Below are 27,629 nucleotides of genomic sequence, written 5' to 3' on the forward strand. Positions count from 1 at the left end.
GCTGCAATTGCCTCTTTGAATATCACACTAATTGTACAAAAAAAAAAAAAAAAAAAAAAAAAAAAAAAAAAAACTACTAACACTTCCCTTCTTAGACTTTACAGACCTGAAACTTGCCTTTAGTACTTATTCATTGTTGCTCTTGGTTGTGTAAATTGCTTCCTTGTCCTCATTTGTAAGTCGCTTTGGATAAAAGCGTCTGCTAAATGACTAAATGTAAATGTAAATGTAAATGCAATCAATAGTGTTTACAAAAGCAAACGTAAATGAAAAGTGCACTATGGCCACACAGTTTTACCTTGATTTTTACATTAAATTTATGCGTTCACACTCAAACCTGACTCTTATCCAGACTCAAACCTGAGTGATCTGCATCACAATTACAAAGTGAGGTACTGAATAATCTAACCACAGCAGAAAAGTTCTCCATATGGAGTTAAATAGTAGGTAGTGCTGTCGCCTCACAGCAAGAAGGTCGCTGGGTCAAGCCTCGGCTCAGTTGGCGTTTCTATGTGCATTTTGCATGTTCTCCCTGCGTTCACGTGAGTTTCCTCCGGGTGCTCCAGTTTCCCCCACAGTCCAAAGACATGCTGCAGGTGAATTGGGTAGGCTAAATTGTCCGTAGTGTATGAGTGTGTGTGTGTGAATGTGTGTGTGGATGTTCCCCAGAGATGGGTTGCGGCTGGAAGGGCATCCGCTGTGTAAAAACTTGCTGGATCAGTTGGCGGTTCATTCCGCTGTGGTGACCCCGGATTAATAAAGGAACTAAGCCGACAAGAAAATGAATGAAAGAATGAGATAAATAGGTGAGGCAAATGTATTCAATTACAAATCATAGACATTGTTAAGTTATTCTGTGGTGTGTTTTTTTTGGCATTGTGTAAAGAACTGCATGAAAACAATCCTTTATTTATTGAAAATATGTGCCTGTAAATATCATTAGTGTGAAAAGGAACAAAAGTTATAGACATCATATCACCTCGTACCGCATGTTTCACCTAGAAACTGCCGTCAAACATACGTTGAAGTCGATTTTTTGCTGTTACAAAAATACGCTAAATAAGCTAATAAGCGTGTGCTTCATCCTGCTCCCTTTAGACCATGTTAAAATGTATTTTGCTTAAAGAACTGAGTGTGAATTTTCGGTTTGAAATAAATAAATCAAATTAAATAAGATAAATATATAATTAAATAAAATAAAAAATCAGGATGTGCGTGCAGGGAGGTGGCAGAAAAAAAACGGGATCGCTAGCATTTACCACGAGGGAATGACATCCGATACGTTACTGAGATTGTTGTTGTCTTAGAGATAAGTTTTATTGATTACATATTATATATATATATATATATATATATATATATATATATATATATATATATATATATATATATATTTATATTAATATATTATTTAAATAATGCTTTCAGCGTATTATAACAGATTATCACCCAGTGATAAGCACAGTTATTCGCAAAATTAACGTTAGAGTGAGTGGTGTTCATCTGACAGGTCCATTTGGGATTGCACCCTCCCAATGGATATTGGATAAGACGAAATGACCAAGCATTGAAGCTCCAAGTTATTTTACAAGAGAAAAGTTAAAGGCCTACAAGTCTTTGGATGCCAACAATGTTGTTCTGTGTGGTCACGTGCAAGAAATAATGTTCCATGATTACCAGATTCAACACTATGCAGTGCTAAAAACCAAGATTCTGCCGAGCCAAAGACAAGGAAAGAAGACGGGACTATACAAGGCCTGGGTAATTAATCATCAACTAACAAAACAACTGCATTCTGACAGCGAATTAATTATTTGCAAACTCTAAATAGCAAAATCATATTAGCAGCCTTTACTATCAAAGTACATGTTCACAGTCAAATAAACAGTGTTAATGTTGTTTTCAAGTCACACTTGCAGGTTATTTCAGCCTGAATATTCAACGTGCCGTGGTAAACAATATAGGGAGTGTGTCACAAGTTGTCACTGAATGAATGTGTGAATATAAAACCAACTTTACCTTAATAACCTACACTTTCACGATTCTGAGCATTCAGTGTGCGCAGTTTAATTAACCATATGTAACTATTTTTCCTGAAATCATTGCTGCAATCAAAAGCGAGTAATGTGTATGATTCAGCATAGCGTCAACTTACCTCATATAACATGAGAACTGCAGAGTCCAGCTTTTCTAATTAGCTCGTCCCTTCATTCAGCTCCCTTTTAGCCAAAGATGTCTGCAGTTGGCATTAAAGCTGTGTGGTGTATGGTAAAAGTTAAGTTTTCGAACTTCGAATTTGGCATCCTACCGCACGACACGACATCTTTACTATTGCAGCTGGTCTTTTTTTGCAACCCATGTGACGTAGGTTGGTAATTCATCTAATGAGCCTGTGATGTAGCTAACCCTCACCGGAGCATGATTTGTATCCACCCATATGCCTGTGACTATCAAATAGATAATAATTTAGGATCACAGCCATGTGATAACACAGTAGTTACATGTGTATGGTTAGCCTTAATGATAATATAAAAAGGTTAAATCATGAAATTAGCTCAGAATAAAAAGGTTTTGTCAGTACAATATGGTTATAAAAGTGATTATGGAGAGAATATTCAGTGCTCAATGCTGTCTGTCACCAACATAAAATGCAAGACAAGGCCATCAAAATAGCAGGAATGCTGAATAAATGATTAGATTAAACACTCGTAATTATGTTCAAATCACGAATATCATTGTTTCATTATCCATAACTAAAGCAAAGTTAAACACAAACTTTCATCATGTCACGATTACCAGCGATCGTATTCCACTAGATGGCTCTCACTCACAACAACCATGGTCTACACTTCTGCCTTTGGACTACATATTCATACATGCACTTCGCCAAGACACACATGCTTACTCGTTTAGACTGATTACATTCGCACCACCTGAGGATTGTCAGAAACTGATTGCACTCACTACTTAAGCCACACATTCACCCTTTTAGTTTGCCGAGTCTTGTTATCTGTCACAGTAGCATTACAACACGTTTCCCAGTCTTGTTATCTAGTGTACCGACCGTTAACCTTGTTAGCCTCTTTGTCTTTGCCTGCCGCCTGCCTTTCTGACCACTTGCCTGTATTCGACTATGATTCTGGATTGTCCTCACACTCCTGTTTGTACCCGTATTGACCACAGCTTGCCTGACTGTGAATAAACCTGCATATTGGATCTTACCTCAGTTGTTGGTGTTACTCCCCGACCTTACACATCAATTCATATTCAGTGTCTTACTTAATAAGTTAATAAGTGATTGAGATAAGTATTCATTATATTCACACTTCTTTTAGTTGCATTCTTTATTTGTGTGGGAGTGTTGTGTACCCGCTCCCTAACTTTATACTGGGAAAACACAAAGACATTAAAAGATTAAGATTTCTTTTTATTTTATGCTCCTTTTTGATCTGAAAAAAAAACAACAACACCAGTCTTAATGCTTCAACTGAAGTGACTCTTTATAAAACCAAAAAAAGAAAGACAGAAAGACAAAAGAAAGAAGTCATTTTCATAAGCAGCACCGAGAAAATGGGTTTTATATAAATCATACTCCTCCAGTCATGCAGTACATATCACTCAGAGACATTAATCACACTTTAAGGGTTTAACGTAATTAAATATGTAAGTAACACTTAAGTAATTATATAAATATATGGGTAGAAGATGAGATGTGGATCAAATTAAATTGATAAAAATGATATGTACATTTATACAACAGTTCTGTCTGGATCTCGAATCTGATTGGCTGATAGCCAGGATATATTTAAGTAATATCAGCATCCATACAGCCTCTTTGCCCTTTGTATATTACTCCGCCCACATACCGCTAGGAACAAGCAGACACTACAGTTTGACAAATATTACTGCTGTTACACAACAGAATTTACTTTTGAGGCTTTTTTTAGTCGAGAATGTAGTTGTTTAGATTGCAACTATGCAGTTTATATGCAAGAATAGTGCCTATTTTAAAATATGTACAATTTCTAAGAGCTCGTCGGCGGCCAAAGATGGTTGGCATTGTCTATCCACAAGATGTCATCAGAATCACATAATAAGCCCTTGCTCAGTGTGTTCTCTTGAGCGCTAATAAAAAGCTGAAAAATGGAAGCCTCGTGGTTTTTAAGGTGGACAAGATTGAGTCAATAAGAAGCTGCAAATAAGAAGCTGGATTCAGCCTCGTTCCTCCTTATCGCAAACACAACAGCAGTCTGGTGAGAAATCACTGTAGACGGATGGAATTTCATGTCACGTTCAGCCTTATAATCTTAAAATGTGAGCAATATTTGCTGTTTTGTCATCACCTTAAGGGGGTCACACACCAGAAGCGCCGCTTCACATTACGCTATAGAGAATCATTCAAACACTAGCTCTAAAGTCACATTGGTGAATTAGTAACGGTTTCTGCTGTTCTGACGTCAGCAGCAGATGTGAATAAATGACGGAAGAAAGTAGTTCCTAATACAAAAGGGTTTTAGACTCTCTGTGTTTGATTTTCTTTTTTATGTACAAGATAATGCCGTCGAACTGTTGTATAAACGCAATACCACACTCGTAGCAGTGTGCTATGGCTGTATATCAGCACTGGTGTGGCGCTAAGCAACACAAGCCTCCCACCAGTGCTGATATACAGCCATAGCACACTGCTACTCTTGTGATACTGCTCATATATAAAGCAAAATGTGTACCATAATGTTTCAAATACATATGTGAAAATAAAATGTCAAAATATATACACTACCTGACTAAAGTCTTGTCGCCTATCCAAGTTTTAGGAACAACAAATAATAATAACTTGACTTATAGTTGATCATTTGGTATCAGAAGACATGTGTTTCAACTATTTTTATCTCTATTACAAAATATTGGTGTTTTAGTTTAATTTGTATATATATTGTTTTTTTTTTATTAACATCTACATAACTAGGTATATTTTAGTAATTCTTAACTATGTTTGATTGATTGTTTAATTCTTGTATTGTTTTTTAGGTTGTTCAGGGACAACAGATAAAAAATAGCCTTCTGGCTAATTCTGGTGCATTTGCAGAAATGCTAATTAATGTACACTGTCCCTGCCAAATAAACAAACAAATAAATAAATAGAAGTGGCTTAAATGAAAGACAAAGGCCTCTAGATTATGCGTATTTAACCAAAATAAAATATGATCATGCCTTGATTTTTAATTATTTAATTATGACTGTAAGGTCTGACTGCTTAGACAAAAGTCTAGCCACTTAACAGAAATAATGTCCAGTGTAGAATATAAAGTCATGGTGCAGTGGAAACAGGATTATTATTGTGTATGACTCCCATGAGCTTGGACGATGGCATCCATACATCTCTGCAATGACTCAAATCACTGATTAATAAAGTCATCTGGAATGACAAAGTAAGCGTTCTTGCAGGACTCCCAGAGTTCATCAAGATTCTTTGGATTCATCTTCAATGCCTCCTTCATCTTACCCTAGACATGCTCAATAATGTTTATGTCTGGTGACTGGGCTGGCCAGTACCGGAGCAACTTGACCTTCTTTGCTTTCAGGAACTTTGTTGTGGAGGCTGAAGTATGAGAAGGAGCGCTATCCAGCTGAAGAATTTGCCCTCTCCTGTGGTTTGTAACGTAATGGGCAGCACAAATGTCTTGATACCTTACTAGGCAGATCTTTCGCACACCCCTATACTAAATGTAACCCCAAACCATAATTTTTCCTTCACCAGACTTGACATTTTATGAGAATCTTGGGTCTATGTGGGTTCCAGTAGGTCTTCTGCAGTATTTGTGATGATTGGGATGCAGTTAAACAGATGATTCATTAGAAAAGTCCACCTTCTGCCACTTTTCCAAATGATCAACCAGAAGTCAAGTTCATATTTGTTACTCTTTACAACTGGAATTGAAGACCAGACATTTGTCAGGCAATGTATGTGTATATAATATGTGTGTAATAATAAATAATGTCCAGTTGTCGTTCAGCATAACAGATATATTTGTGTAAAAGTTAAATAAAATACGTATTTTGACCTTAAACTGTAAATATATCAAATCGTAAATTATTACACCATCTTTCATTCATTTTCCTTCGGCTTAGTCCCTTTATTCTTCAAGAGTCACCACAATGGGATGAACTGCCAACTTATCCAGCATATGTTTTAGACAGCGGATGCCCTTCCAGCTGCAACCCAGTACTGGGAAACATCCATACACTCTCACATTCACACACATACGCTACGACCAATTTAGTTTATTCAATTCACATATAGCGCATGTCTTTGGACTGTGGGAGGAACCAGAGCACCCAGAGGAAACCCATGAGGAGAACATGCAAACACCACAAAGAAATGCCAATTGGCCCAGCCAGGAAATGGACCAGTGACCTTCTTGCTGTGAGGCGACAGTGCTAACCACTGAGCCACTATGCCGCCATAACATCTTTCTTTACATTTAATTTATTATCTATATTATTACAGATGGGTCAGATGGCGTTTCCGTGTGGAGTTTGCATGTTCTCCCAGCATTCGTGTGGGTTTCCTCCGGGTGCAATGGTTTTCCCCAAAATCCAAAGACATGCGGTACAGGCGAATTGGGTAGGCTAAATTGTTCGCAGTGTATAAGTGTGGATAAGTGTGTAAGGTTGTTCCCAGAAATGAGTTGCAGCTGGAAGGGCATCTGCTGCGTAAAACATATGCTGTATAAGTTGGCGGTTCATTTTGCTGTAGCGACCCCAGATTAATAAAGGGAATAAGCCGAAAAGAAAATGAATAAATTAATATAAAATCTTGAAACAAGGTTATTGGCAAAGTATAAAGATTATTAAAAACAATTATGAAATATTTTGGGATGCCTTGTGATATTTAAATAGAGACTTTTAATATTTGACCAAAGCTCTAAATATGCCAGATTTGATTTATTTATTTAATTTTTGGTATTTATACAATTTTTACAATGAATGGAATTTTAGTGGTTGTCTTCATACAAAAAACAAAACATAAAAAAATAAAACAATTAAAGTTATGAAAACTAATTTCCACATTTGACTAACTCAAATGTTAGATCCAAAAGCTTAATAAATTAAACAAAATAAATATTTTTTTGTGTATATATATATATATATATATATATATATATATATATATATATATATATATATATATATATATATATATAAATATATATTATAATAAATAAAATAATTCAAGGACAAATGTGACAAACTCAAATAGAAAATGAATTAAAAATGATCGTAATACATAAAACATATGGCACATGATTAATAAAGATCCTCAGTCAAATGAGCTCCACTTATTGAAGCAAACAGTGCAATACAGTAACTCTGTAATATATACAAGTGTGAATGAATGAGGCAAACTTATTCCCAATGAACATTTGAGAGGTTTGCACACATCCCTCAATAGTAAAATTCACATTTTGAATGCATCAGCCCCTGGGATGTATTTGACGCTCTCCAGAACTGTATATAGGGGTACAGAATCAGAATAAGCCTTGGTTGCAAATCTTCCCCAGAGTCATAAATAAATAAATAAAGAAAGAAAGAATGAAAGAAAGAAAGAGAAAGAAAGAAAGAATGAAAGAAAGAAAGAAAGAAAGAAAGAAAGAAAGAAAGAAAGAAAGAAAGAAAGAAAGAAAGAAAGAAAGTGAAAATGAATTCAAGCATGTGCAGTGGTCTGAACTGAGTCTCATTTAACTCTTTAGCAGCTCTGGTTGGAATAGATACGTGAGTGTATGCAACAAACCCTCCATCCCGTGGCTCTAACATAAACTGTGAGTTTTGTATTTGTAATATAAAATATAATACATTTTGAAGCATATCACAGTCACTTAAATAGAGCTTTTCGCTCTGCACTTAACCCTGGGTTATTCTAAACCTTGCAATTTTATACACTGAAAACGCTAATGTTGTCTTAAACAAATAAGTAAAGTTGTCTGAACATATATTAAAATTTTGCACTTTGGTCCTATCACCTTAAAAAATATGAGTTATTTTAACTTATGTACCATGAAAATGCATAAACGTAAGGTTTCAAGTGCAGTGAGCTCAAAATCATGATTAATCCTTGAAAAAAATAGGTCATTTTCACAAATTTAGGCTTAGCTGTAAAATTCAAATATATGCGTAGTAGTATGGTAGTGCGGGTAATACGTTTAAATTCAAATGCAGTACCTACTGAGTAGTAGGCGATTACAGGCATACTTCCATACTATACAGTATGCTAAAATCAGTATGCAAGCCGAGTAGTATGTCCAAACTCATAGAATTCGAAAAACAGTATGCGAGAAGTACCCGGATGACTTACTACTTCCGGCGAGATTCTGGAGTGCGTATCCCATGCATGCTGCGCTATCCCATGATGCCCCGCGAGCGAATTCATGAATGGACTTAAAGCGACGCAACTGACGCAGGTAGGTCCCATGACCATGACAAAATGGGGGATGTAGTACGTCTGAATTCCATTAATACTTTTCACATTCATACCGTACAGAACGTACGGCCGAGTAGTACGTTTAAATTCAAATGCAGTACCTACTGAGTAGTAGACGGTTTGTGACGCAGCCCATGTGTTCCCTCTACCACAACTGAATCTCTTCTTCATTTACCCACTCACCTATTATACATTCCAGGTGTCTGACCAGCGCCCTCTAGTGCCCTATAGTTGCATTAGAACAGCATTTTTATTTCCATTTTTCCATGGATACAAAAAAAACCAACAAAAAAAAAACAAGTACACTGAAAACCCTTATAAGTTGACTGAGCTAAATTTAATTAACTTAACTCAATTTAATTGAGTAATGGAGTCTCCCAAAACTTGCTTTTTAAAGTGTATTTAACTTGCCGGTTTTATAGACTATACTTAAATTGTTCAGTTCACCAAATTTCGTACGTAGCACTCCATTACTCAATTAAATTGAGGCAACAAGTTTACTCAATTAATTTTGTTCAGTCAACTTATTAAGGTTTTCAGTGTAGGATAAACTAGTGCAGGGATCACCAAACTTGTTCCTGGAGGGCCGGTGTCCTGCAGATTTTACCTCCAACCCTAATGAAACACACCTGAACAAGCTAATCAAGGTCTTACTAACTAGGTATACTTGAAACACCCAGGCAGGTGTGTTGAGGCAAGTTGGAACTAAACCCTGCAGGGCACCGGACCTCCAGGAACGAGATTGGTGATCCCTGAACTAGTGTTTCATACTTGAAATTCAGAAGTGCTGTTAGCACCTCTTTTCAACCTCTTTATCTCTGCTTTGTGATATAATTTAAAATGATGTGTTGTTAGAATGTTCCATCTCAATGTTTAGTAAACGACAATGGTGTGTATCATATTTATTTGCTTTGTATCATTACAGAAGCATTTTAAGGTTAAAAGAAAGTAATGGAAGACAGTGACAGGTCAAGTGGAGTGAGGCAGACAATTATTAAACAATTATTTAATAAATTGGATTGAAACTTTCCTGAGTTAAACTTTAGTATAGGTCACCCAAAAATGTTAATTCTGTCACCATTTTCTCACCCTTGACTTGTTTCAAATCTCTATGGGTTTATTTCTACTGTTAAACACAATGGAAGATATCTGAAATATTACGGAAACCTGTAACCTTTGACTTCGTATTTGTTTTTTCCTACTATAGAAGTCAATGGTTACAGGTTTTCAGATTTCTTTGACATATCTTCTTTTCATTTGAGGGTGAACTATTCCTTCAATAATTCAGAGTGAGTCTGAAGTTAATGATTCAAATGAATCAGAGCACCCTCAAGTTAATGATTCGCTGAATTCGAACATTAGTTAATGTCTGCATGTACTAGAAGGTGCTGGAGAGTTTCAATATGATGATATATTTCCCTCTGAAATGGGACACTGAGATGGTCCTGATGATCCTGTCAGAGTGAATCACTAGTTAAAGGTTCATTGAACCAAATGATCCGCTCTGAGTCCAATTAATGATATTTATACATTTATTCATTTTCTTTTCAGCTTAGTCCCTTTATTAATCCGGGGTCGCCACAGCGGAATGAACCACCAACTTATCCAGCATATGTTTTACACAGAGGATGGCCGTCCAGCTGCAACCCATCACGGGGAAACATCCATACACACTCATTCACATATACTGTACACTAAGGACAATTTTAGTCAACCCAATTCACCTGTACCACATGTTTTTGGACTTGTGGTGGAAACCGGAGCACGTGGAGCAAATCCATGCCAACATGCAAACTTCACACAGAAATGCCAACTGACCCAGCTGTGGCTCGAACCAGCAACCTTCTTACTGTGAGGCAATAACGACACTGCCCTGCCCCAGTTAATGATATACTGAGTAAAAAGATCTGGTCAGAGTGAGTCTCCAGTGTTTACTGATCCAAATGATCTGGTCACGCCAAGCCTTTTCTTATCGGTGCATTGATTCAGTCATTCTAATAGGGTATATGCCGAGCTAGTGCAGTTCCTATACTGATAAACTTCCGGTGACCTGTTATTGTGATTTTTTTTTTCCATTTTATGCATCGATGTTGTAATGTACTTAAAATACATTCAGTTAAATAAACTTTGGCATTCATTTAGTTGTTCAAGTGTAAAACGAGACAAAAGGCCTTTTACTCGCACTCGCCCGTCAGAATCGGCAGGCTAGCGCAGAAGCTCCATTGAATATACTCAGGTTAAAATAAATGCTCATATTTTAAAGACATGGCGAGGAAAATGTAATTTCATGCAGTGCTTTTTGTACAATTTGAGACCCAGGCTGCGTTCAAAACCGCATACTTCCATACTATATAGTACTCTAAAATCAGTATGCGAGCCGAGTAGTATGTCCGAATTCATAGAATTCGAAAAACAGTATGCGAGAAGTACCCGGATGACTTACTACTTCCGGCGAGATTCTGGAGTGCGCATCCCATGCATGCTGCGCTATCCCACGATGCCCCGCGAGAGAATCATGAATGGAAGTAAAACGACGCAACTAAAGCAGCTAGGTCACATGACCATGAAAAAATGGCGGATGTAGTACGTCCGAATTCCATTCATACTTTTCACATTCATACAGTATAGAACGTACTTTTCTAACGGCCGAGTATTATGTTTAAATTTAATTGCAGTACCTACTAAGTAGTAGGCGGTTTCGAACGCAGTCCCACTTTATATCGCATATCACTCACCCAGTGGAGATCGCTGATTTTTAAAGAAAACTGACCTTAAACGTGCAGATTTTTGCATTGCCATACCGTTCACCGGAAGCGCTTAACCCTGTTTACTGGCAAATTAAAAGTCCTATTAGCATGCTTCGGCATATACCCTATTAGAGCCTTGAGATATTGAATCATTGATTGAAATGATCCAGTCAGAGAGAGTCTTCAGTTAATGATTCACTGATTCTTAGTATAAGGTCAATGTGAGTCAACATGTCATAGTTTCAAAGTTTTCATATTTAGGCTATGTAGGATTGTTTATTAACAAAATTTGGTGTAAAGTGAGGTTCTGTTTAAACCCCCATAAATGAAATGCTTAAATATAGGAGTTTAGTTGCAACCCAGGCTCGTTATTGATACTTGCCCTTGTATACATTTCTGGACAGTAGGAAATACATCTAAGAAGGTAATGTTTATTGCAGTTTTAGTTTTCACAAATCCACCAGAGGCCGATGTGTACGCTTTTTATGGTCTCAAATTTCTCGTTAGTGCCACTTGCGCCTGCTCTTCTTGCGTAAATCCACCAGAGGCCGCTATCGACTGACTGACTGACTGATCAGCTGACCAACCGACCGATAACCTCAACCACCTCCTTCCCTAAACCCAACCGATAGTGTTTTCAAAAGCACCGATTGACCCGATCACCCCCTTCTCTAAACCCAGCCGAAAATCCAGAAAAAGAAAGCCCTCATGGCAGCCAGATTTTTACCACGTTTTCAGATTTTACCACATCCTCACCCCGCTATTTAGGTGTTTATTTTATTTTTTGCATTTTGTTCTTGTGTTACCTACTTTCTAGAACCATTCTCAAACCCTGTCATCGGAGTCAACTCCACCCTGCGTCTCAAGTCTGTTGACGTACAGGTACTGTATGTGACCAGCTACTGGGCAAACTAGTAACCAGAAAAGTCGTCCACACTGAAGTAAGCGGTCAGCTGGTAGTGCTGTCGGCGGCTCTCCAGAAATGTATACAGGGATATATAATGACAATGAGCCTGTGTTGTTTGTTTCTGTATCTGCACTTTTACTCAATTGCTGGATTTGCATGTCCGGGTAACTCATGAGCTGTGTGAGGCAAAATCATCCAGGATTCGGTTAATCTGTGGTTTAAAATAACCCAGGGCTAACTAATTCAAGTGTGAAAAGGCCTAAGACATTAGAAAGGAAGCTTCTTCCACTGACAAACACCTTCACATTTACCAAATACACTTTTAAAGAATGCATATGTGTTAGTTCCCTCAGCACAGGTATCTAAAACATGCGTAACACTTCATTAAAAAATTTAATGAGCTATAAAAAACTGATATTGTGTCCATAGGAAACCGCTTCTTACAAAAAATAACTTTAAAAAACAATCATTGCACTCAATTACAGACACATCAACACACAATACGCAAAATTCATTTGCTGTCAGCTTCTTAAGGCAAGACACCCCAGGTGAATAAGGGCCCGATCATACACTCTGCGCAATAAGGCGCAAGACATGTTTGATGCGATTTGTTGCTACAGTTAAAACCAGAAGTTTACATACACTGTATAAAAGTAAAAAAGAAAACTCAGAGGTTTATGTGACTAAACTTTTTCTCTTTTGGGTAAGTTAGGATTATAAAATTAGTTTTTGTTATGCTTAATAGCAGAATAAGGAGAGAGATATTTTGAGAAATTGTTACTTTTCTTGAAAGTCAAGTTTCCATACAATAAGATTATTATGCCTCTGAAAAAGCTCAGAGGATGATGTCAAGGTTTTTAGAAGGTTCTAATTGGCTAATTGACAACATTTAAGATTATTGAGGGCACAACTCTAGAATAGTATTTAAGGAAAACCTCAAACACACTGCTTCCTTGTGTGACAACATGGGGAAATCAACAAGCCAGAATCAACAAAAAAGCAAGATTACAATTTGCTAAATTACACTGGGAAAAAAGACAAATTTTTGAAGTCATGTCCTGTAATCTGATGGAACTAATATTGAACTGTTTGGCCATAATGACCAGTGTTACATTTGGAGGACAAAGGGGAAAGCTTACAAGCCTAGGAACACCATACAAACTGTGAAGTATGGGGGCAGTAGCATCATGTTGTGGGGCTGTTTTACTGCAGGAGGCACTGGTCCACCTTACATCATAGATGGCATCATAAAAAAATAACATTATGTAGAAATACTGATGCAACATCTCAAGACGGCAGCCAGGAAATTAAAACTCGGCCACAAATGGGTCTTCCAAATAGACCATGACCCTAAGCTTACTGCCAAATTAGTTCAAATGCGCTTTAAGGACAGCAGAGTGAATATTTTGGAGTGGCCATCACAAAGCCCTGATCTCAATCCTATAGAAAATTTGGGGGCAGAGTTGAAAAAGCTTGTGCGAGCAAAACAGCCTACAAATCTGACTCAGTTACACCAATTCTGTCAGGAGGAATGGGCCAAAATTCTTTCAAGCTATTGTGAGAAGCTTGTGGAAGGACACCCAAAACATTTGACCAAAGTTATACAGTTTAAAAGCAAAGCTAAAACATACCAAGGAAATGTATGTAAACTTTTGACTGTCTAGAAATTAATAAAACATTCTCAAAAAAATTATCTCATTATTCTGGAATTTAGCAAAAGTAAATAATTTAGGTAATCTAATGAACCTAAAATAGTAAACGTTTAGTATGATGTACCATCAGACATTTTGAAAATGTAAATCTTTTTTTACAGTGTATGTAAACTTCTGGTTTCAACTATATTTTCAGACCAGCACAACCCGAATTTTCACATTTTGCACCACGTTGTTTAAATTGGAAATCTATTTGCAGCACTTTGTGGACTCATGAGTGGACTGGTCTTTGTTAGGGCTCATTGTTGGCGCATTGCTATTTTGAGGAACTGAAACAGACTGCGCCATTGGCCAACTGAAAGTACTTCTAAAGTCCAGTGCAACACTAACGCATTGCTTAATACACACAGGATGTACAGCAGTACACACATATCTTTACACATGAAAAAATTAAAGGATTAAAATGTTACAAAAAAATATTATTTTCTAAATAAATGTAAAAACCTCTACCTCCATTCCTTCTTCAACTCGGGGGACTTTTTTTTTCATTTTTTTTATGACAATTTGCATTTGTATAATGTTATTATTAATTACAGTATTATTTATTGTATGGATATTCATATTTGATTTAATAAAAACAAGTTTAGATTTCTCCACCTTTCGGGTTTTGGAAATGTATGCATCACCATGTGGGGCATTAAAAGGACGTGTTTAAATATACAGAAACCACACTTCTTGACCACACTTCATTATTATTGTTCATTTATTTGTTTGCTGGAAATTAGTACTGAATTTATAAATAGTTTTAAAACAAATATTTGTGCTTAACAAATAAAATTAAATATGTAGGCTAATGTCTGTCTTCAGTGGAGTGCGTACAACACCGTTTCCTTATTCATAAAAGTGAAAGAGTAAAGAGAAAGTAAAGAGGCCGAATGAAGGAGGCTCATTCTTTATCCTCACACAGATGGTCGGGTTAAACTTTTTTCGTGCTAGTGAAGCGTTTAATTGTTTCCATTCAGTTTATTAACTTACAACGTCGGCCATATAAATAGCAAATGCACCATGGTGCGACACAACTGACTCTTAAACCCTATTTTAGTCCTTAAAATAGCAACAGTGGATTCGGACATGCCCTTAATGCTGTTGCACTATGCGCTTTAGACTTTGCGCCTAGGTCATTAAAATAGTGCCTAAGATCTTTAACTAATAGATTTTCATCTATTTTCAGTAGATGCCAAAAAATGGCATTAGATGTTGATGTTTTTTTTTGCTCTAGAAGTTTTGAAATGTCATTAAGCACACAAACAAGACATTATTAAATTAAATATCCACCAGTTTCAAGAAGCCAGACTTGCAACATTTTCTACAGCCTCATGTTTAGGGGTGTAAAAAGGTCCTGTTTATTTCCTGTTATTTAACAGGAACTTTAGGAAAATGTTGGTAGAACATATGTTTTTAGCTAAGTGCTACTGAAATGGAGATGCATTCCTAATTTAAGAAAGTTTAAGAAAATGGCCTTTAACGAAATGAATTGTGATCAACAAAGTGCATAAAAATGGAAATAAGCATTTTGTATGTTTTTTTCCAAGCAGTCTGAAACAAAACATAACAAACAAACAAAAAGCCCTAGAACAATGCCTGTAGTGTCTTGCCTTAACTGAGCCATATGTAAAGTCACTGAGACACACGCACACACACACATACAAACCCATGCATAGGTTCAGGTGTTACGGTTTGGTGTTTTTGGCAGCTGTACCAGGAGCAGGCACCGTTTCCAAGGTGATCTCCAGACTGTCAATTTCGGAGCATTTCCGCCCCCTCACGATGACCCGCACAGACTTTTTACACTCCACTGATTGATTCTTTGGTTTGCCTTCTTTCAACATTTTAGGTTCCGGCTCTGGCTCCAATTCAGGTTCGGTGCTGTCCTGCAGAGACAACTGCACAGTGTTCACTTTGACTGGACAGCGGCGCGGGTAGTGTTTAAACTGCTCAAAGGGGTCATTGCACCTCTCGCAGGGGCAGTGACACTGACCTACAGGCCCCCCCATTGATTCTGAAATGGACTGACCTCGCCGCCGCAGGGGCCGCAGACTGAGGGCCAATGATGGCCGGTAACTCCATGGGGGAAAACACTGGCACAGACAGTGGTGCATGCAAACCCCTCGCAGCGAGCGCATGTCTTTGCAGAGGAGGTGGCGGAAGTTAGGTTTCAGCAAGAGGTAGATGAGAGGGTTATAAAGGGTGGAGGATTTGGCAAACATTGCAGGGACGGCGAACGCCATGGGCGGGATGTCATCAAAATGGCCAAACGCCGCCCACATAGACACCAGTGCATATGGACTCCAAGCAGTGAAGAATCCTATACATACTGCTACACTCAGCTGGAGAAAAACAGAGAAAAACATGAAATAGGTGTCAAGTTTCACAAGCTTCACAAGGAGCATTACAGGATGGTTTAATAGTGTTGAAGAAGGTCATGTTTATCCTTATGGAAGCTTTTACTGAACTATGAAATAATACTCAGATTCAGCATATACACATGATGCTGTGTTCATACCAGACGCGAAACACGCGGATAAATTGCGCTATTCGTGCGTAAGTAGCCGTGTGAACATTTGAGTTTACTCGCTTAATTCACGCGTCAAATCCGTTTAATTCGCTCGTCAAATTCACTTCAGAACAGATGCAGATTCGTGTGATGGGCAAGACTTCTGTCTGCCCGGTGACTAGCTTCTTTGCTAAAGGGCTAACATGGATATTATGAAGAAAATAACAGTGTTTAGTGCTTTATGAAGGCTGAAAAACAGCATCGATACGTTTAGGGCTGTGTCTGAGTCCACTAGATTCTTTCAGAGGTGCGCCCAGCTCTGTGAGCTCATAAACTCCTCCAGAAACTGTACCTGGATGATAGGGGCTTTCAGCGGTGCTTCTGACTGAGCCGAGACCAGTTTGATGAACTATTGTCAGTGTCGGCTGGAGGATTTCCCCCGTGAAACCTACAACAGACGATACGTCATAATCACACCCCAAAAGAGCAAGCTTCTGATTGGTTAATGTGGCGCGAAAAACGCTCAATTCTCGCCGCGCCATTCACACTGTGCCATTTGCGCATTTTGCGTCATTCGTGCGGATTGTGCTGCAGGATATCTGTATTGACTGTATTGACGCAGGACGTTTGTATTGACTTGACATATAAATCACTCGCACTTGATTCGCGTTCCATGTCTCGTGTGAACGCTGCAGAAACATTCAAAACAGGTTGGTAAAACTATTTGTATTATAAATTTGTAATTTTTTTTGAAAACTCACAGAAGCTGATCAATAATACTGTCAAAACAGTAGTATTGGAATTGCAACAACTGTATTTTGCACAAAGATTCTGATTTACCAAAATGTGAAGTGCATTTATAAACTAATTTCGTGAAGAAAACACATGCTTGTGTCAACCCAGGCTCATTCTGGAAACGTAGCCCCTTGGATGTTTCTGGAGACCGCGAAATACGTCCCGGGAGGTACGTATTTGTGCAGTTTTTTGCTTTTGCGAATCCGTGAGACGCCGCTGTGCGTGCTTTTTTGTGTCTCAAACGCCTCACGCAAACATGCGCCGTTCGCGCCTGCACTGTCCTCGCGTAAAAAGCCTCCGGAGGCCGCAGTCGAGCGACCGTCTGTCCGACTGACTGACTGATCTTATGACTTACCTGAATTCTAGAACCGCTCTTCCCGACTCGAACGCGGTCGTCATCACAGCCGGCTCCCCTCCGGGCCTCTGCTCCACCGACGAAACATGACGAGCTAACCGGACAAACTGGTTGCGGCGGGAAAGCCCTCCACAAAAAGGTGAGCCATAAGCCAGCAAGCGCGAAGAGGAGCGGCGTCACGCCGCCCCGTAGCGTTCGCTTGAAAAAACGACAATGCAGCCATACTTACCTCCGGCCACGTAAATCACAGTCTCCAGAAACGTCCACGGGGCTACGTTTTCAGAATGAGCTTGGGTTGGCTTATGTTTGTCCACAGCTGGTCCCGCATTAGCCAATTCATTATTCACCAATCAGATGGTTCCTAACTCACTATAAATAACAAGTTTCTTATCTCAGTATCTTCGTCTTGAAGAAAACCCCCTCCCACCCCTGCTCCTCCTCCTTTTTAGATTGGGCAACACAGTGGCCCAGTGATTAGCACTTTTGCCTCACAACAAGAATTTGATTTAAATCACATTTTAAAATCCCCACTTAACCAGTCGACATCTCTGTGCAAAATTTGCTTGTTTTCCCTGTGCTCACGTGGGTTTCCTCCAGGTTCCCTGGTTTCTTCCCAAAGTCCAAAAACATGACACCTAATGCCGAGTTCAGACTGCACGATTTTCAAAGTAGTCGTGTCACAGATGTTTTCACACTGCATGACTATCTGGGCTAGCGTTTCGTCGCTGCTTTGTTTACACTGCAAGATGGATCAGCGACAGGGGCTTTCAGATTGCATGACTTTACTATAGGAAGAATCGCCGACAACTTCATCCAAACTACGTCTCACAGCCAAAAACACGTCGTATATCTTTTGTTATTAACTACATAATGAGAAAGAAGCCTTTAATGGGGTAGAGCATGTACATGTTTGCTCACCTGGGTTTAAAGGGAATTAGCCATTTCTCCTCAACGTTGATAATAAACTAATTTCTTTCTGTATGTAACGTCAAACAGACACGGTTGCTCCTGAGTCCTGTCAAACCTCCACTAGTTTTTCCTCCATTTCGTGGGTCCAAATAAACCGAAAAAGAGCGCTTTTAACTTCTCCCCCAGCCTCCCGCTGGCCTGCAGCAGGTATACACACACGCACACACAAGTGAAAGCTGCTCTCTCATTGGCTGTAGGCGATGGCTGATGTTATTTTCAGTCAAAACTCAATTCACACGGCATGATTTGAATCGCCGACAGCTCCAGATATTTAGCACGCCAAATATATCGCAGGCATCGGCGATTCATCAGCGATTCTCTCAGATCGCGTCTTTGAAAGTTCATACTGTGTGATTGTCACTAACGTGCACGAGCAGCGATTAGCCTGTGATTTCAGGCATTTGTCGGCGAGCCAAAATCGGGGCTAAAATCACGCAGTCTGAACTAGGCATAAGTTAATTGAACAATCAAATTGGCATTATAGTTGAATTCTCAGAGTCTCAGTACACCATATATTGCTCTTTAACCATCCCTTTATCTGTCATTAGCCAGAAATGAGTTGGGGGAGTTCATCGAACTCTACCTGAGCTCAAACTACCCTCTCGCCCTGTTAACGGGAAGGAGCCCAGGGCTCGAGGATCTTATAAGCACAGGGCTCTCTGCCGGGACAGCATGCCAAACAAGCTTAATTATCAATCATAAGCTAAGTGTGAACTCTGGAAAATTTAAAAAAATGTAGTTTTTCATAACAAGAGCATTTTATTAATAATGTTTAAATATATAATGCTTGAATTTTAACCATAAAATACTGTAAGGGAAATATATAACATAAGTATAGACCTATACTGAAAAACAGCAAGAATGTGTTTGCTCTGCAATATTGCCCAGCAACATCATCAGCTTTAAAAGGGATTAGGGCATGAGCCCTTAAGAATGGAACACTCTGAGAGTGTTTTCATGACATGTCATTAATCGGAACAATTAGTAGCACAGAAAGAAAACATTGCCACTGAACCAATGTAAGTGAAATATTATACATCATAATTAATACTGCTCATATATATCCTTTACCACCTATTAAATTCAGATTGTCAAAATATTTAGCTTTCCTGCTTACTAAGTCATACTCTATTAGCCGCTTCCAGGTTTCTTTTCTGTGGTATCGGCAGGATAAATTGTCATAACAACATGTTCATTAGTACAATGTACAATCCAAGCTGTTGTTTACATTGGAGGATCACCAGTTTAATTGAACAAATCTTGTGCAATTGTCTAAATTATTATCATTTAAATATCTTTTTTATAAACAATAATTGTGTTTTGAGTGAATGATTCAAGGTACCATCTTTATTATGAATATTTAAAATAAGATATAATAATATTATACTGCAAATTTAAGTAAATGTTTACATTTTTACCAAATTTTTTTAGCAGAATTATTCCAAAAAACACAGCTGTAATTTATTTTCATTTATTTAGAGTCCTTGTTTGAATATGCAGTTTAATTTTTATTATTAATTTAAAATATATTTTAATTAGTGCTTTCAATCAATTAAAAAAATTAACTAATTAATCACACTTTTTTGAAAATTAAATCGCAAATAATTGCATTTAAAAGACTGAAACTTGTAATTTTGGCTATTCAAATGTAAAATTAATGTAAACGCAAGTCAAAAACTATTTAAATTCAAAATATAATTGTTTATTAGAATGTTTGTTTACCTTAGCTGCTTTTCCACTATCGTGCCAAATCGTTCTAAGAACACTTCGGTACGGTTACGGTTGTTTCTCCACTGAGCCTGGAACGGCGCGGCACGATTACAAACCGTTCTCGGCCCGGAATTCTCGGCACGGTTAGACAACCGTGCTGAACTGTGCTGACAGATTCTGTGTGTTGACGTCGCGACTCGGTTGCTAAGCTACCACAGCTGGCTCAGCAGAAGCGCGCTAGTCATCAGACATCTTCAATAAACTACAGTACATTTAATATAAAATAATGATCCAGGTCTAAACGATACAGTTTGAAAAGGATTTTAAAACCATATAGCAGTCTCTGGCAGAGAAGTGAATAGGCTAACTCATCACATTCTTACGAAGATATTTTATTCATTAAAGTTATTATTTTATTGACTTGAATACAAACCTACTTCGTCTGCCTGAAAGTGAGTTTAATGCACGCAGCGCTGTATTTCACAGCACAAAACTCGCTCTGATTCGGGAGAGACATGCCAGCGACTTGCGCTGCTGACTTTTTTTTCCTGCTGCGCATCGAATAAAGCGAATAAAGTCACGCTTTGCATCGTCGATGTTCAAATTCCACAACAACATCACTATATCCATGAAACACGAACTTGCAGACTCTTTTAACAACGAGGAAATAATTGCACTTTTTAATTCAAAGCCAGGACAGCTTGTTAATACCGGTGAGACCACCTGAAGGACGGCGTGTTCGTGTTGTAATGTCGGCCGTCCAAAAGACTTTGCTTGAAAGCTTTACGAAGCAGCACTGTAACTGTCCAAGGTACTGTTGTATAATTTATATTATAGCATATGCACTAATAAACAAGTCAAAAGAATGAATGAATTAAATAAATATGGATTCTTAAATGTCAGTATTGCTTTTACTCAAAAAAATATCAATACGTTTTGACAAATGTTTTATAAAAATAAAATGAGCAATTTTCATCATTTCAGCTATAGGCAATTATATGATTCAGTTATACATAAGTTATATGACATTTACCATTACATGGACACCAATACTCTGATTTTAATATGATTAAGACAATACTCTTATTAAGAGTCTACCATGTAAGCAGTGATTTTTGATTACCTTAAAGGACCACCGAGTCACGAAATGCGGAGGTTTTTCTTTCCGTTTGCCATGCGGAAAGTTAAAAATAAAACACTCGAAAATGCATGAATCTCTAAAGGAAACGCTGGATAGCCTGGTGATGCGACAATGTTTTATACTGAAACTTGCCTTCAAATAGTGCTTTCTTGGTCTTATCCATATTTCTTTGCATGTTGAACATGTCGACCACAACAGGAAATAAAAAAAATGCGTTAATTGCGTATTTTTTTTAATGCGTTAAATATTTAAAATTGATCGCATACGTTAACGCATTAATTTTGACAGCACTAATTTTAATGTAAAAAAAAAAATCAAGAATGAGCAGCAAGATGGCTCAATGGTTAGCACTGTCATCTCACAGCAAGGTCGCTGGTTTGAGTCTCGTCTGGGTCAGTTGGCATTTCTTTGTTGAGTTTGCATGGTCTGCCTGTGCTCATGTGGGTTTCCTTCACAAGACATGCAATAGAGGTGAAATGAATAGGCTAAGTTGTCCATAGTGTATGTGAGTAAATAAGTGTGTATGGGTGTTTCCCAGTACTGGGTTGTGGCTGGAAGAGAATCCGCTGCTTAAGACATATGCTAGAATAGCGGTTCATTTCACTGTGGCGATCTCTGAAACAGAGACTAATGCCTAGTTCAGACTGCGTGATTTTAGCCCCGATTTTGGCTCGCCGACAGGTTTTGAGAAAATGCCGACAACTGCCTGAAATCACAGGCAAATCGCTGCTCGTGCACGTGAGTGACAATCACACAGTATGAACTATCAAAGACGCGATCTGAGAGAATCGCAGATGAGTCGCCGATGCCTGTGAGATATTTGGCGTGCTAAATATCTGGAGCTGTCGGCGATTCAAATCATGCCGTGTGAATTGAGTTTTGACTGAAAATAACATCAGCCATCGCCTACAGCCAATGAGAGAGCAGCTTTCACTTGTGTGTGCGTGTGTGTATACCTGCTGCAGGCCAGCGGGAGGCTGGGGGAGAAGTTAAAAGCGCTCTTTTTCTGTTTATTTGGACCCACGAAATGGAGGAAAAACTAGTGGAGGTTTGACAGGACTCAGGAGCACCTGTGTCTGTTTGACGTTTCATACAGAAAGAAATTAGTTTATTATCAACGTTGAGGAGAAATGGCTAATTCCCTTTAAACCCAGGTGAGCAAACATGTACATTTTCTACCCCATTAAAGGCTTCTTTCTCATTATGTAGTTAATAACAAAAGATATACGACGTGTTTTTGGCTATGTGACGTAGTTTGGATGAAGTTTTCGGCGATTCTTCCTATAGTAAAGTCATGCAATGTAAATGTCCCTGTGTAAACAAAGCAGCGACGAAACGCTAGCCCAGATAGTCATGCAGTGTGAAAACATCTGTGACACGACTACTTTGAAAATCATGCAGTCTGAACTCGGCATTAGCCGAAGGAAATTGAATGAATGAATGAAAAAATCAAGAACCTTGAAAACTGAATACTGCACCTTCACTATGATAGTCTGGATGTTGCCCATGCGTGTCTGCGCTGAGACGTGCTGCTCCACCGCTCTGCGGGACTCTCGAACCGTGATCAGTATGCGTGTGTAAGAGATGATGATGATGACACACGGCACCAGATAGCAGGCGATGAAGAGCACAGTGGTGTACGAGCGGGCCACTGAGTTTTGATTGGACCAGGCCCAGTCAATACAGCAGGCTGTGCCGTAGGGTTCTGGTCCGTACTGCCCCCAGTGGGCAAGTGGAGAACAGGCGAACACAAGAGAGTAGGCCCACGCACACACTATTAACATGCGACCATGCTCATAGCTGAACCGATTACCTAAGGAGACACACATAAACACTGTGAAGATCATGGTCGAAAATAATATAAAACAAAATATAGTCATTCTAATGACACCGAAGCTGCGTCCGAAATCACAAACTTCCATTGTAAACTAAAAACAATATGCAAGCCGAGTAGTATGTCTAAATTCATAGAATTTGAAAAACAGCATACATTAAGTACTCGGATAACCTACTACTTCCGGCGAGATTCTAAAGCAGCTGTGGGCAAACTGGGTCCTGGATGGCCGGTGTCCTGCACAGTTTAGCTCCAACTCTAATCAAACACACCTGCTTATATATTTCTAGTGATCCTGAAGACACTGATTAGCATGTTCAGGTTTGTTTGATTAGCGTTGGAGCTAAACTATGCAGGACTCCGGCCCTCCAGGACCGAGTTTGCCCATCACTGTTCTAAAGTGTGCATCTGATGCATGCTGCGCTATACCATGATGCCCACATGGGAGAATTCATGAATGGGAGTAAAGCAACGTAAACGAAAAGGGTAGGTCACGTGATCATGGCGAAAGGGCAGATGTTGTGCGTGCCAGTTCCATTCATACTGCTTACATTTATACGGTAAAGAACAGGGGTGTCAAACGTATGGCCCGCGGGCCGGATTAGGCCCGCAAACAGGTTTAATCCGGCCCGCGAGATCACTCTGTTAAGTATAAAAATGACCTGCAATTTTTCAATAAAAGAAGCTGCTGTTCCAATTGTGTCCACTGGATGGCGCAACTTCAAACAGTTCATTTCTTCCGATAAAGCAGGATTTCTCAACCGGTGAGCCGTGGCCCACTAGTGGGCCTCAGCGATCCTACAGGTGGGTAATACGACAATTTTTGGATTTCATTATTAATATGCTATATTAAAATGATCAAAGTAATTCACTTTCTCCAGTTCTGTGATTAATTACTTCAAGCTTGGCACAAATACACCCTCATGACTGCTTCTGCAATTAGTAGGCAACACGCAAGTCTGTTCATTCACAAACTATGCGTGGTGAAAGTGAAAGTCTCTCTTTGTGTATTTTTGTGTGAACTATTTAATATATCTGCATAGTCGTCCAAATTAATGTCCTGCGAGTGTTTTATAACAGACGCGCGCCCATACAGGATCTAGCGAAGATCAGTTGTGTTTTTGTCATAGACTGGAAAATAAACTTGCAAGCGAGCTTCAGACGCACTTTGGCGGAGCTGTTCACTGTAACTGTCAGCGATCTCCCAATAATATTTAGCTGCAAACTCAACCGCCATCAGCGTTTCAACAGATTTAGGCCTAGGGTGTTTACTGTATTTTACAATCGTTTGTATATTTTTGAATAGTACATATTTAACAGATATTCAGTCAGTTCAGCTTAAAGCAGAGGCTGCTCTTTTGCATGAAAATTTTTTTTAAATAAAATAAAAAAAATAAAATAAATGTAAATAAATAATTATATATATATATATATATATATATATATATAGTTTTAATATAAATATATATTATATAATTAGTGTATATTATATTATATTATATTATATTATATTATATTATATTATATTATATTATATAAAATGCTGATAATAGAAAATAATAGAAGACACAACAAGTGTATTATAGATATATATATATATAATACATTTGTACATATATAATACATATATTTATAATAAATAAAGGTTTAAATGAGCATTTCATACAAATATTTTTGAGAAAAGTTATTTTTCAGGTGGGCCTACAAAAATTGATCAGAGAAAGAAGTGGGCAAAAAGTGAAAAAGGTTGAGAACCCCTGCGATAAAAAATCCTGAATCACCATCAGTTTTGCAGCCTTCGCAGAGAGAAAGAGCACATCTACGCCCTGCCATACCACACTGAGCTGTTCTCACAAGGAAATGTAACTCTTTCACATTTTGTCAGTTTTGTGGCGAATTCGTACAAGTTCAGTCGGATGGAAATGTACAAAATAAAAAAGGAGCCGTGGCACCCACACCCCTAAACCCAACTATCATTAGTGGACAAGAAAATCGTACTAAATTAAACAAATGAGATTGTATGAATCCATATGAATTAGCCACTAAATCCAAAAGTTACACATTTCTGTGAGATGTTGTCCTCACATTCAAGCTTTATGTTTAATGTTGATCATATTAAAACAAATAAAACAATCTGATGTTGTTGTTTTTAAGTTATATACACCATGATTATATTAGTCCGGCCCGCTTGGGAACAGATTTTCGTCCATGTGGCCCCTGAGCTAAAATGAGTTTGACACCCCTACTTTTCTAATGCCCTACTAGTACATTTAAATTCAAATGCAGTACCTACTGAGTAGTAGGCTATTTCGGACGCAGCCTGAATCAATCTTTTTATCAATCTATTCAAAACCAAAACACAGTTTCATTCAGGAACAAATCAGGTGACAGTTTCTGCGTTTCATTGTTTTTTCTAGTTTGGGTCTAGCATTGAGGACTATGTAAAGAACATGAATGCATATTAGTTAGTTTTTCCATGTGATATATGAGTGTATACAAGTTATTCAGTTTGCTTATGCTCCTTAGTGATTCCAGTTTGGATTTCTACACTAACCTTGCACTGCAACTGAGCAGCTGTGGGAGTTTTGGAAGGGAAGTGACACTTCCACAGAGGAAATGCATGGACCATCACAGTCCACAGCCCAGCCATTAAGGGCAGCATGCTATTGTCAACATGGGCACCATGCTATTGTCAACATGGGCACCATGCTTAAGTAATGTGCAAAAATTATTTACAATTTAATCACAGTTTAATTTCCATCAAGTTTGCAAACTTAAAAGAAGTTTTTTTTTTTTCAATGATAGGAGAAATTTAAAGAACACAGAGGAAGTGAAGTGAAATAAATAAGTGCTATTAAGAACTGACGATAAACACTTGCTGTTAACAAGCAAAATCAATGAAGAACAACAAAACTGAAACTGACTCCAGCTTTACTTATTGTTCTGTCACAGAGCTACAAAAGTCACACTGACATTTTCTGAAAATACTTGTTTTGTTAAGCTGGGCGTACGCTTTTTTGGGTTTGTTTTCAAGCCTCAGTCTGACTTGTGCACCTCTTCTTTGAATCTGACTGCACTTCAGCTTTGTCATGGGTTATTTGTCGTGCTGCGTTTATGCAGTATTGAGGGGGAACAGCGAGGCGATTAACCTCTCCTGATCAGCAATCGAATGGCTGGATGACATGTCAGAAAGTTTGTTAGATAAGCTCCAATTTTAGCTACAGTACAGACTAAATAATGTATATGCACGAATATAATATTGCATAGCTTCCTATTAAAAATAAGAATTTAAAAGAGAGATCAGTGAGGGGTGGACTTATATATAATGAGCGCTGTATATCTAAATGTATTTCAAATCAAAAACATTTCTACTTTTCATAGTAAATTATAACTTAGGGTACCGTGAAGTGGGTAGCAGACTTTGAGGCAGCAAACAGTGCTGAGAATAGTGAGAGTGGTCAGAGAGCAGATCCCAAATAAGACACCACAGAAGGCATAGATCACACACACTGTTCTTCCATACAGCCACCTGCAAATGGAAACAGCACTCAATAAGAAACAACAGGATTAAAGACCATGAGTGGTCCATTGCATTGTTGCTTTCTGTCAGCCTTTTTTTGCCATCCAAAGTACAGTTGAAGTCAGAATTATTAGCCCCCCTTTGAATTTTTGTTCTTTTTTAAATATTTCCCAAATGATGTTTAACAGAGCAAGGAAATTTTCACAGTATGTCTGATAATATTTTGTCTTTTGAAAAAAAGTCTTATTTGTTTTATTTCGGCTAGAATAAAAGCAGTTTTTAATTTTTAATGAACCATTTTAAGGACAACATTATTATACAATAACTTGCCTAATTACCCTAACTTGCCTAGTTAACTTAATTGAGCCTTTAAATGTCACTTTAAGCAGTATAGAAGTGTCTTGAAATATATCTAGTCAAATATTATTTACTGTCATCATGGCAAAGATAAAATAAATCAGTTATTAGAAAGGAGTTAAAACTATTGTTACGTTCCCCTCAACTCTGTCTAGGGGGACACAGGTAGACAACAGAATGTTAGTGGAGTTTTGTGTATGTGTGTCAGCAATAAGGTCCCATGAGCAGGGCCAGACGGAATCTGCAAATGTTTTTTACTATTTCTGCAGAGAATTTCGGAAAATATCTGTGGATTTCTAGGGAATTATTTTGGGAGTATCCAGCGGAGTATCATAACTAAAACCTTAACATATGAAATAAAAAGTAATAAATAACTGAATAAATTCAGATTTACACATCTACTCAAGTAAATAAACAGAATTAATGATGGGCTAAAAATCTGCAGAAATCTGCTGAATTCTGCGGAAAAATTTGTGGAAAATCTGCGTGCGCAGATTCTGTGTGGGCCTACCCATGAGCAACCTCTCAAAGGACTGAACAAAAGAAAAATGCAACCTGAATAAAGATTAACAAAAGATTTAATCAAGGATTAAGGGAGGGTTCCAAAAG

At 38.1% G+C, this 27,629-nt stretch overlaps 2 protein-coding genes across 3 annotated transcripts in view; both read right to left on the reverse strand.

The window, feature by feature from the left end:
* dsc2l (desmocollin 2 like) overlaps positions 1-27,629 on the reverse strand; it is a 1,349,056-nt gene that overhangs the window by 239,764 nt on the left and 1,081,663 nt on the right. The gene's annotated exons all lie outside the window — the stretch shown is intronic.
* opn7a (opsin 7, group member a) overlaps positions 10,559-27,629 on the reverse strand; it is a 66,870-nt gene continuing 49,799 nt past the window's right edge. Inside the window, exons 4-7 of one of the 2 annotated variants that reach the window (XM_087297802.1) lie at positions 26,545-26,672; positions 22,788-23,122; positions 13,246-16,172; positions 10,559-13,207 (exon numbers count right to left, since the gene is read on the reverse strand). In XM_087297802.1, the coding sequence (XP_087153928.1) occupies positions 15,516-16,172; positions 22,788-23,122; positions 26,545-26,672 (1,120 nt within the window). In that variant the 3' untranslated portion in view covers positions 10,559-13,207; positions 13,246-15,515. 2 annotated transcript variants of the gene reach the window in all.

The sequence above is a fragment of the Danio rerio genome, chromosome 20 (assembly GCF_052040795.2).
Source record: "Danio rerio strain M-AB ecotype USA chromosome 20, GRCz13ab, whole genome shotgun sequence".
NCBI classification, from domain to species: Eukaryota; Metazoa; Chordata; class Actinopteri; order Cypriniformes; family Danionidae; genus Danio; species Danio rerio.